General features: G+C 39.3%; 1 protein-coding gene across 8 annotated transcripts in view; it reads left to right on the forward strand.

The window, feature by feature from the left end:
• Positions 1-13,125, forward strand: part of srgap1a (SLIT-ROBO Rho GTPase activating protein 1a) — a 79,021-nt gene that overhangs the window by 16,181 nt on the left and 49,715 nt on the right. For all 8 annotated transcript variants that reach the window (XM_061821958.1, XM_061821960.1, XM_061821961.1 and 5 more), the window contains one exon: positions 5,464-5,659. In XM_061821958.1, coding sequence (XP_061677942.1) covers positions 5,464-5,659 — 196 coding nt within the window. The remainder of the gene's footprint in view (positions 1-5,463; positions 5,660-13,125) is intronic.

A 13,125-nucleotide genomic window follows, 5' to 3' on the forward strand; every position in this document is an offset into this window, starting at 1 on the left:
TCATTTCCAGATTTATGTATTTTTACAAATTATTTTAATTTCAAAATCGGCTGCCATTGTTTTTTTGTTGCAGTGCATTCTGAGTAGTCACGTCAAATGGGGATATGCCCGATGTCTGGAGTAGCTTTCAAAAGTAACCACTGTAGCAGACCTTGGCAGAGATGAACACTGTTCAGCCATTTCAGTTCGAGGCAGAGAGTGATCAGGGAATGGAGAGTGAAAAAGACAAGAAATGAGAATGAAGATGATGGGTGTGAAGAAACTCATGTGGGTCACATTCAGTAAGGAGTGCTTAATGCTGCAAAGCATGCTGGGAGGATGTAAATAGCGTTTAAAATGCATGTTTCGTGTCAATTATTTCTTTAGTCATTTTATTTGTTTTATTATTTTATAGTTATGCTATGTGTTTGCTCTGGTGTGATGATTGTATTTTCTATGTGAGACCATGAATGTGAGTAATGACTTTCCACCTTCCTTGTGTGGGGCAATGTAAGATTCTTCTGCTTACAAATGCAAAATTGCAATTGTTACTCATTGCCTCTTGAGTACCATCATGTGGTATCTTACATACATGCTAAAACACACGCTTCCATACGTGGTAACGATGTAACCAGTGTGTTCAGGTCTACTTCATTGGACTAGTGACAGAACTACATTTACATTTACTTTTGGAACTCAGAGTGCACATAAGACATGCCACATCATAAGGCGCCCCACCTATTTAAGGTCGTGAAAATACGGTACGTTATGGGAAAAAAAAAAACTAATTTTGAGAGCAAAAAACGCGAAATACATGGGACTGCGAACGGCGAACCGCGAATGGGCAACGGCACACTGAAGTTAAAAACTAAAGTTGTGAGGAAAGAATTATTCATTAAATCATTTTTCAAACCACTTAGCCTCACGAGGGTTGCGGGAGTGCTGGAGCCTATCCTAATTCTCAACGATCAATATGCAGGGTACACCCTGAACTGGTTGCTAGCCAAGGCACATAGAGACAGACAACAGTCACACTTACAATCATATCTAAGGGCAATTTAGAGTCTCCAATTGATCCATGTTTTTGGGATGTGGGAGGAAACTGCAGCGCCCAGAGAAAACCCACGCAGGCACGGGGAGAACATGCAAACTATACACCGGCAGGGCTGATATTTGAACCCCGGTCCTCAGAACTGTGAGGCCAATGCTCTTACCAGTTTCGTCACTGTGCCTCCCAGGAAATAATTTAAAAAAAGAATCTGGACTAAAATGACAAGAACTTTCTGCAGCACAACTCTTCCAACCGCATCCTCACTAACCCGACTGCATCCCCTCATCATTTCCTCAACTTTCTCTCTTTGAAAAAGCTATGTGTGCTTACCTCTTTTTTTTTGCATTCCCTCCTGATTAGAAATTGCATCCAAAAGCAGCGTAGCATGACATTTTTAATTATTTTCGCTGATGATGATTTTTTCGGAAGTGTGGCTAGCTTAGTTTCACAGAGACCAGCAACGGAACAATTTTCCAACAGCCATTCTACATCATCATTCCCAAAATGCTTTGGAGATGCTAAAACACGGCAGTGATAGTGTATGAAATTCTCTTCTAAAAAAACTTTTTTTTTTTCAGTCATAGGAGTAAATTACAACTATAACACTGTATTTCAGTAGTAGAAATATTGAAAAATTAAATGTATATCATTTCAGTCAGAGCTCACTTTGTTTCATTTTCAATTAAAAAGTTTGGATTTGAGAAAAATCTACATAGTCTTTAAATTGTTGAGCATTCAAATAAAAATCAAACAAGCGAATCAATGTAACAATTAGTGTAATTAATTAGAACATTAACCAACATTGAAATAAAATAGTTCACCATTTCAACAGATTTCTTTCTCATATAGTGATAAAGTGTCAACTCAGTAGTAAATTAAGTTTTGTTCTTCATATCAGTTCATTGTAACATTTGCACCTGGCCTACAGGAAGAGTTACTTATTGGTTACACCTGATAAAACAAGTATTTAACACATCACCATTTTTCCCCATTAAATATATTTCCAAAGGTGCTACTGTATTAAAATGAAAATGTCACCAGATATGTGGAACAACCCAAGTAATCCATACATACAAAGAAAGTAGAACAAATAAACTCAGAAATTAAGATATGTGTAATAATCTGAAATGACACGGAAAAAGTATTGAACATCCCAGCTGGTATTTAATACTTTATAGAAAAGAAAAATACTTTGTAAAGAAGCCTTTCTTTGCAATGACCACTTCAAAACTCCTCCTGTATGGAGATTGTTCTGGATCATTATGTCGATGAAATGCTCTCCCTCATTTCATTTTCATCATCCATGGAGATGGCAGTAGATTTTTTTTCAAGAATGTCTTGGTACATTTGGCCATTTATCATTCCTTCAATAAGGTGAAGTACCATTTCTTGAAAAGCAGTCCCACACCATCATGTTCCCACCTCTGAACTTCACTGTTGGTATCATGTTTTTAAGATCGTGTCTCTTGCTGCAAATATGGTGTGCATTATGGCATCCAAATAGTTCAAGTTTGCTCTCATTTGACCAGACATAGTAGACCAGTATTTTGCTATTTCAATATTGTCACATAGTGTTGTGAAGTCCTGAGGCCATTATGCAAGAGCTAGGGTAGCACAAGACTGATTTTCAGGTTTCTTTGTGTGATTACAACAGTGATTCCCAACCTTTATTGAGCCAAGGCACATATCTTACATTTGAAAAATCTCACAGCACACCAACATACAAAAATGTCACAAATAGTGGATACCCAAGTCACTTTTCCACTTTCTGATATCAAATAGAAAAACATCTGTTTGTTCTGTCTGTCTTTATATTCTGCTGTCAAAGATGGATGAACAGATATACATTTTTTGTTGTAAATAAATAATATTTTGACCAACTGAGCGAAATTTGATGCTCTCACAGCACATTAATGTGCCACATTACACTGGTTGGGAATCACTGTCTTACAGAATGTGTAATCTTGATCGGTTTTATGAAGACCTGAATTTAAATTCTTCCACTGGTAATCAATTCAAGATTTACCAGTAATACTGACATTAATCAGTATTGATTAATGTATTGAACTTTAACCCAATTTACTTTGCATTGTGCAGCCATTCATGCCAATACAACCCTTCATTTGATGTGGTGCAAAGTGTCCCAGATAGTTGTTGGGAGAGACTACAACATTTTTAAAAACTCAGAATATATTTTCATGCAAAATTCCTGTATTTGCCGGAAGTAACTTTTTGTAAACTGGTGTACTTCAAAAATAAGATCGAAAACGTCAAATGCTGTGTCCGACAATCCAACAGTCTATGAACTGTTAGTTTCCAAAGCCTTGTTTCTCTGGAGATGAATCTTGTGGACTCACACCCATCTAGCTTACAAGGCACTTTCTTTGACAGTAGAATTGGCCCTGCTTCTATTTAGAACATATTTGCCCCTATGAAAGTGGCAATAGGAATTATGTGTTGTGGCCAAATGTGGAACATTTGGATATAATCCAGTATTGAAACAAAGAGGCTATAGTCCAACCTGATCTCCACAGAGACCAGACGGTGCTCTTTCATTGTCTGTATCAGCACTGTGTGTTCTTTGGGGCACATTGACTGCAACTCCATCAGTCAGCTGGATTTGTTGCTGACAGCTTTATGGACCTTTTTATTTCTGAAAGTCACTTCTCTCCTATCAACATGACAACAATGCCGCATTATGAAACATCAAAAAGCTTGTGTAGATTCTTTTTTTGATAGAGAACATTTTATACAGTGAATGTTGATCAGTACTTTGAACAGTACTGGCTTGTGTCCAAATATTTTATAGGTGCACTTATCAGTTCTCAGTATTGTTGTTTGAAAGGACTTTCATGTTTTACCCCAACCATGCTGTCCGTATGCAAATCCTTCATCACATACTGTGGGCCTCCAGATATATTGTACAGTACAGTACAAAAGAAGACGCACAGATTGATGGCCCAAGTTCAGAACAGCAACTGTTCTTCTGTTGTTATTCTCCTCTATTTCTAAAGTCATTACACTGGCTCCAAGTCAGTTTTAGAATACATTTTAATGTTCTGCCACTGGTCTATAACTCACTAAATCATTTAGGTCCAGAATACATCAAAGAAATGCTACTGGAATACAAACCCAGTCGAGCTCCGTGATCGACTGACTCGGGTCTAATAATGGAGTGCAGAGTCCAAAACAAACATAATGAAGCAGCGTTTAGCTATTATGCTGCAAAAAAATTGAATAAATTGCCAATAGAGGTGACATAATCCCCAAGTGTGTGCTTTCAAATCCAGACTAAAAACTTTTTTTTTTTTTTTTTTTGTCATATGTTTGAGAGTACTTCCACTTTTCACTGATATTTCTTGCACTAAAAGCTGTTCTCATTGTACTTTTTCAAACATTTTTATTAAGTAGAAAATTGTATGTACAGTATTTAAACGCTTTTAGTCATGCAATGCACACTGAGTTACCTAGTGTATGAAATGCCCGATACAAATAAATTTGCTTTGCTTATTGCAGGTTAACATTTGTTTGTGTGGCTACTATGACATATGTATGTATAATATATACGTACAGTGTGCCCTTCCCCATTCGTGGTTCACTGTTTACGGGCTCCACGTGTTCACAGATTGTGGCTTCCAAGTATTTTTTTTTTTTAAATTTACTGTATTTTCATGACTGGAAATGTCTGAAAATCTCTTCTAAATTGATGAGGGGCCGCATGGCACATTACAATGTGGTGCACCTTATGCGCACACTGAGTTCCAACATTTGCAAATCATGTTTTGTGACTTGTCCATCAATGTACACTTAATCACACTGGTTATACTGTTAGCATGCATGCCAACAAGTGTTTTAGTGTGTATGTAAGATACCGAATGATGCTGCTCATAAGGTAGTGAGTATAATTGCATTTCACATCTGTAAGCAGAAAAATGTTACATTGGCCCATACTGCCTGCTTAGGCATGACATGACTGACGATGTTGTACACACTCACGGTGTCACATCAAAACAAAATTATCACACTACAGCAAACAGAATAGCATAACTAGCAAATAAAAAAATAAACGAATGATTCACAAAATAATTGGCACAAAACATGCACTTTAAACACTATTTACATGCTCCCAGAATGCTTTGGAGCACTTTGGAGGTCCTTAGTGCTGTGAGAGAAGAATTTAAGATGGAGGTGGGACTGCATTTTGGATCAGCTGAGCGCCTTCCTGTTTGCAGTTGTAATGGATTGGCTGGCAGATGAGGTTAGACTGGATATCTACGAGACCCATTGTTGATTTTCATAGCGGTTTTATGGATTTATAAAGGGTATTCTTGTTCTAACAACTGCATTGAACTGAGTATTTGTGACAGTTCAATTTGGGCACTTACCAATTTACAATTGTATACCAGCTCATGCATTTGTTTGTTCTTTATCAGAGATCCGGGCCCAGTTAGTTGAGCAACAGAAATGCATGGACCAGCAGACAGACATGAGGGTCCAGCTGCTGCAGGACCTCCAGGATTTCTTCAGGAAGAAGGCAGAGATTGAGATGGAATACTCCAGAAACCTTGAGAAACTGGCTGAACGCTTCATGGCCAAGACTCGCAGCACGAAGGACCATCAGCAGTACAAGTGAGTCCACCACTTGTACACACACTCGCGCGTGCGTGTACGTTGCACGCCCATGTTGAGTTTATGTTGTCCCATTGATGTGTCCGTGAGTGTGTAGTCATACCACTAGAACCCAGGTCTGGCACAAAATTAGGTAAACCTGCATTAGAATGGTTCTTGTATTGATCTTCCTTTACAAAGAAAAAACTACGCCCAGCTTTAGAGGCCAATTGTTGTTGCAAATGTAATGCAGAATTTATAATGTCATACAGTTTGGATAAAATTGTTTCCACACACTTTATATAGAGACTGAAGTTCAAAAAGTATGTTTTGGCACTTTTGGCTGCAGAATTAAATTTATGAAGGCGCTAACTGCTGCAATCCCTCTCTTTTTATTTTTGCACCGCCTATTCCGTCACCCTCCTCTCTCGACCTAGTTTGCTTAGATGAAGTGCACTGAAAAATGCAGGAATTAGCATATTCTTTGAACTTGTGGTGGGAATAAAAATAAAATGCATACTTTTCCTTACATCTTGTAAATAGATTTTGCTTGCTGTATGAAGCTTCAATGGCTTGCGCAGCTGTGTGCCCAAGTGTCTTACCAGATAATGGAATGGCTGTATGAAACTCTGTTTACATTGTAGGCCTATGGTGTATGGTCACAGGAGCATATTTCTTAAACAAATACAATAAGTTTAAATAACATTAAAAGCCTCCTGTGTCCTTTAAAGCCAGAGGTCCAATTTTGTGTCCATATATAAACCACACACACAGGGAAGCCTTTGTGTTCACATTCTCTGTTCTGTTTTTGTTGGACATATTTTTCTGTGTGGTGTAAAAAAGGAGTTTTTCACTCAACATGTAGCCTTCAGTCAATTTTCATATGGCGCGTCAAGTTGGGAGAGCAGCAAAATGTTTAAACAGCAGCACAATGACCAGCTACATTTCCGGGTTAATTAGTCAAGAAAAGTGACATTCTGTCAGGAGTCCCTGCTACGCCTTTCAGTGGAGCAGCAATACACAAATATTATACTTTGACTCAAAATTCCATTAATTTTTTTTTCCCCGCAATTGTTGGGACAATTCTTGTCCTGTTCTCACAAGCATGCTAAGTTTCATTTCTACCCTTATACCTTAATTCACATAATTTCACTCATGCCCGTTTTTTTTTAAACTAATATCGTCTCCATCTTCTAATTTGCTTTTAGAAAACGTTTAAAAGAACTGTCTTAGCCTTTTACAGCCGTTTTAACATTTTCTATCAGGTATAAAATAATAAAAAAACCTGCCAAAATTCAGTTGACATCATTTGATAAATGGTAAACTTTGAATGTAAAAACTGTAAAACCATTCGTTATTATTATACATATTTACTTGTCTTACCAAGATAAAGATGCAATGAATTTTTACAAATAAAATCCATGTCTTGTGACAAAAATGTACAAGACTACACTATACTCTTATCATTTATACATGATATTCTGCACCCCACTGTAGTGAGTTTGCTTGCTGCAACTTTGGCAATGAGTGTATTATTTTATCTGATTAAAGATTAAGGAAAGCAAACCCACATCTCAATGCTCAGCAGCATCCATTCTTTGTTTCGTTCTTCTTACTATCGATTTGCAACACAAACAATATTATGATCAAATGCACACTACCGAAAATTGTATTACGCTAGCTTTGTTCAGGGATGTTAATGGGTGGTTCAATACAGAGAGATAGTTAGCACAGGAAATACTGAAATATTGATCATGTAAGCTCTCCAGATGGATACTATCAAGCAGGCTGATAAATGAAGTATCTTTATAAATTATGTATCTTTGTTCATCTATTTATGCCAGTGAAGCATAGTGACAGAACAAATTAATTGTGTTCTCTTAAATGGCAGTAAGTACGTACAGCAATTAATGTATCTACTTTTGGTGACTATTTTATATGTTGGTGTGCCTTGGGATTTTTGTGTCTTGGTTCCATAATGGATCCATGTAAAAACATCTTGGCACTAATGACTCCATATCAGTTTGACTCATATTAAAATCGCTCACGAATTACAAGTGATGTTCTCCCCCGGTAGAAAACTGGAGCGGGCTAGCCGACAACAGAAATAGCTTTTACTGGAGATTTGAAATAGACACTTCCACACCACGCACCCACGAAGCCGCACCACAAGCCGTATCACCTTCGACTACACCGTTTAACATCCATGAAAGCGACGTTAGACAGATCTTCAAGCAACAAAAGATCAACAAATCACCGGGCCCAGACCATGTGTCCCCATCCTGCCTCAAAGTCTCCAGAGACCAACTTGCTCCTGTCTTCACAAAGATCTTCAACAGGTCTCTACAACTGTGTGAACTACCAACGTGCTTAAAACGATCCACCATTATACCGCTCCCCAAAAAAGCAGCAGTCTCAGGTCTACTACAGGCCTGTTGCCTTGACGTCTGTTGTCATGAAGTCCTCTGAACGCCTTGTGCTGGACCACCTCAAGAGCGTCACAGGTTCCCGACTGGACCCACTACAGTTTGCCTATCAGGCAAACAGGTCTGCGGATGATGCCGTCAAAATGGGTCTGCACTTCATCCTTGAACATCTTGACAAGGTGTGTAACATTGCGAGTATCCTGTTCGTGGAACTCTGTGTTTAACACAATCATCCCTGGATTCCTCTCTGCCAAACATCTCAGTGTCTCGCCTGCCATCTCCTGGTGGATCTACAACTTCCTGACGGGCAGGACACAGCAGGTGAGGCTGGGGGACACCACCTCATCCATGCACACTATCAGTACCGGGGCACCCAGGGTTGTGTCCTCTCCCCTCTGCTCTTGTCACTCTGCACGAACGACTGCACCTCATGGCATCCAACTGTCAAACTCCTGAAGTACCCAGATGACACAACAATCACCGGCCTCATCAGACACGGCGACGAGTCTGGGTATCGACAGGAAGTGGCGAGACTGGAGCTTTGGTCTGGTCAACACAACCTGGCGTTGAACACTCTAAAGACTGTGGAGACGATAGTGGACTTCAGGAGGCATACTTCACCACAGCTGCCTGTGACGCTGTCTGACTGTCTGGTGTTAACCGTCGAGACCGTCAAGATCTGGGGAATTATAGCCTTAGAGGACCTGAAGTGGGGGACGAACACAACTCCATCCTCAAAAAGCCCAGCTTCTGAGGAAGCACGGCCTGTCACAAGAGCTGCGGAGGCAGTTCTACACAGTGGTTATCGAATCAGTACTGCGTACCTCCATCAAAGTCTGGTTTGGGGTTGCCACAAAAAAAGGACAAACTCAGACTGCATCGGACAATCAAAACCGCTGAACGGATTGTTGGCACCACGCTACCCACTATTGAGGACGCAACGTGAACAATGTCCAGAGCAGGCAGAATCCTTTCAGATCCTCCACATTCTGGCCACCAGCTCTTCCAGCTCCTTCTGTTAGGAAAGTGCTACAGATCAATGAAGGTCAAAAGTAGCAGGCATGCCATCATTTTATTTTCCCTCTGGAAATTAAGTCATTAAATTCTTGATCAGCAAACCTACTATTACTACTATAGGCAGATGCTGTTTTCACCGATCAAATTGATGTAAAGTCTAATTTGTTAACAGTGCAATGCCGGGGCATCATTTTCATAATACTTGGAATTGAAGGTAAATGTCCATTCCTGTAAAAAGCTTCTACTGCTGTTCGCTAATGACCAACATTATCAGTACGCTATTGATGACTTAGTTGTTTTGCTTCTACTCTTGATAAAATCTCATGTTTCAATACCCTGCACAGTGAAATTGCAAGCCTTCACTGGCAGCAGCCTCATTTCGTATGGGCACAAAAAATGTATGTTGGCATGTACTCTTCAGGGATTTAGACTACATGAAATGACCAGAACACACATTCAAACAGTAACAGCAGCCAACAATTTGCCGTAGTGGTGATTTTCACTCTTTTCAAGCCTCAAGTGGGGATGTTAATTTGTTTTATAATTACATAGAATATCCTTATGGCCTATTTGTCTGTCTCTGTCTGTCTGTCTGTCTGTTTGTCTGACCCAGTTCCTGCTCAAGCGGGAGGAGGAAATGATGACATGGTGAGAATTTCCTGCTCTAATATGGGGTTAGCAACATTGCATTTTGTCATCATAGAAAACATTAGTTCTCTTATTCATTTTCACGGTCCCTTTTATTGGACAAGTAGTCCCTTAATCTTAAATCAATGTTTCTTATAATGTGTTCAATCAAGTCCCAGGTGATAATTGAGTCACTCTCAGGAGTTCGGTGAAGGATAAGACACGTGCAATGTGTTCATCTGCATATCTGTCTGTAAATGCCTTTTCACACTGACAAAATGCCCTGTCACATCACATTGCATAGCATGGATAAGTGGACGTTTATCGTCATGAAGCCTTGAGTTGAGAGTGCGAACGCTGTGGCGTCAGATGCCGCATCAAATAGGAAAGGGGTTGGAGAGTGATTTCGGAGTCCTGACGGCAATTCCCAGACATGAATAAGGACTACATACATCACATTAGTGGAGGCAACATTCCCATCAAAGCAATTCATGGACATTGATGATAAATACAAGTTTACTCATTTCTGACCCGATTTTCATGAGGTTCACATTTTGTGTCAATATCAAAGCATGTGCTATTAATATGATAACTATATAACATAACTTTTGAAAATGAAGAGTCCCAAGAATATTTGCACCTATGAAAGATTATTACCACTTACCTTATTGTCATTGTACTCCATTGTGCTCAACCGTATGCAGCACAACGTGCAGACATATTTGTTATTTTGGTTTTCGTGCTATCCACAAACATTAAATCCGTCAAAATTTTACCAATACTAGGTTGGTATCTACGTCGGGCTGTAACTCAAAGGTGTCTACCTTTTGTTCACATCAGTAACAGTAATAGACCAGCTAGTGGGAAAAGCTCCCAGGCTACTTCAACCACTTGCAAATATGGGAAAGGTTGCACAATCCTTTTTAAGGATTGTAGACATGAAAATTAAGAAAAGCAGCACACTTTGCTGAAAAAAAAGTGTGGCACTTGCAAAGTTGATAGGCAACATAAAATTCCAAGAATGGGACTTTAATGAATTAATATTGATTAATTATTTGTGAACAAATTATATAAAACTAATGCTTTTACATTGTGTGCCCTGCCATTGGCAGGCACAGTTCAGGGTATAACCCTTGTCTTGCCTGAAGATAGCCAGCAGGCCTGTGAAACTAGTGAGGATAAGTGGTATGGAAAATGGTTGGATGAATAACCATTTAATGTTCAAGTTGAGCCTCTTAACATAATTTTACTTTGCATAAACAATCACTCCTAAGTATGTCTGATTCGTTTTGGTGCATCCATTCGACAAGTACAGAGCATCTGAGAGATGGCTGTTATTCTTTGTTTTGAAACCTGATTTTATGTACTTATGGTTTGTTTTATTCATTCAAATTTGGCAAGCTCGTTAACATTACTTTTCTCTGTGGTGTCTTGAATTTACTGTAATTTGTTATGGATAATACGCAACCCCAAAGTATAAATAGAATAGAATATTCTGGAAAACCCTTCTGCGTATGATTCAAACTGAGGTCTCAATAATTTCAGAAAAAACATAACCATAAAGAAATTAAGGATGGTTGTTCAGTCATCAGTCATATTTGAAAATGAATATTCCACAAATCCTGCCATGGTATGATACTGTATGAGCACAACTGTCCATGTATGCAGTCATTTGTACTGCTGTCATGTTGCAATGAAAGTCTAGGCTATATCTTTTTTATAACCATAAGGTGTCGGTGGAATGAAAGTGTGGCGTGTCTCAGGCAGTAAAGTGGCTTTCTGCACCATATATACAGTAAGATGGTGTTACATAGTCTTTCTTAGTGGGACTTGAACTCCTGAGTTGTTTTTTGAAATAAAGCTGTTCAAACAATGATTCCCAACCTGTATCCAGTATATGCGCAAATTACAACTTACACATTTGGCAAAACGAATGAAAGCACAAGTACATGGCGGAATAGACCTGTTTTGAATTCAAAATAAAAATTAAAATAAAGATTTTATTCTTGCCTTTGTAAAAGGCATGAACGAAACTTCCACAGTTCAGTACCTCTAACAAAGTTAAGAAGTCATACAATAAATACTGCCTAAACATATTTCAAAATAGAGGGCGCTCAGGACTGTTGTGCTATTCTAGTATCTATTTTTGAATAGTTAATGACTTATAGTATATGTGCCCTGCGATTAGCCGGCAACCAGTTCATGATATACCCCACCTCCTGCCTGAAGAAAGCTGGGATAGGCCTCAGCACTCTCGCAGCCCGTGTGAGGATAAGCTGCTCAGAAAATGGATGGATAAATGATTTAATTTAATTTTGTCCCCTTTCATGTGAGTGGCCACCTGGACATTATACATGAATGAAAGTATTATTTAATAACGCAGAGGCACACAAAGGCACCCATGCTTTCATTCCTGCAGAGTAGTAGTTGCTCACTAATGATACATAATGTGGTAAATATTTTACTTGCAGTTTGACAGTGTGTGTGAAATCCTGTCTGGCAGGGCATTACCATTTAATATTTTTAACATTGCCACTTTTCAGATTTTTTTCCATCATTCACTTCCCGTGCACAGGACATGCACGGACGGGGATGCATCACTGATTATTCATGCTGCCTCGGCCTTTATCAGATGGAATTTACATCCTGTTTTTGCACTTTTTTCAATGAACATTGACCAAGAACTGACCCAGTTTTTTTCTCAGTTATTGATATGCAGGAATACTTACTTTTTGCCCTTACAGCAGATAGGGTGCCAGTGCTAAAGTTTCAAGGCCAGGCCACTAGCCAAGGTCTTGGTTTTTCACCTGTTGTGTTGACAACTGTTGCCCGTCTGTAAATTGCCCATGTGAGGCAAGAGCAGGGGCGATTTTCCATATGGTTCCTGCAAGACTTGACCTCTCACCCAGCCAAAGAAACCCAAACACATGCACATGTATTCACAATAATATTCTTCTGTCATGGATTAACTCAGAGAAAGTGAGCTGGCAGGTCGGACCATTTTGCCAAACTCCCTTTGGCCTGGACTATATCCTACCACTTTCTAGAGAACTTAAGCAAGGACTTTTCCTGTCCGATTTCTGTCATTTCTATGTGCTGTGATTTATTCATGTTTGCTGTAATAGTTGTTAAATAGTCTTTAACTTTGTTTTTAGAATACAGTACTTCCACATCCTGTCTCCCCTCATGCCGCAAAAATAATCTTTAAATTTCGCTTATCTCACAAGCTGTGCTCCAGAAATGAAATGGACACAAAAGTGTCATAGCTATCAGTGTTTGTCATGCTCCTGGCTTCCTGCCCAGGCTGGGAGTGGCCACCCAATTAGTCAGAGCACACCTGCACCTTGTTCCAGCTGATGCCTCCCAGTATATATAGGACTTGGGGGACGACTTGTCCTTTGCCAGATCGTCGTCCTT

This window comes from Syngnathoides biaculeatus, chromosome 6 (genome assembly GCF_019802595.1).
Source record: "Syngnathoides biaculeatus isolate LvHL_M chromosome 6, ASM1980259v1, whole genome shotgun sequence".
NCBI lineage: Eukaryota > Metazoa > Chordata > Actinopteri > Syngnathiformes > Syngnathidae > Syngnathoides > Syngnathoides biaculeatus.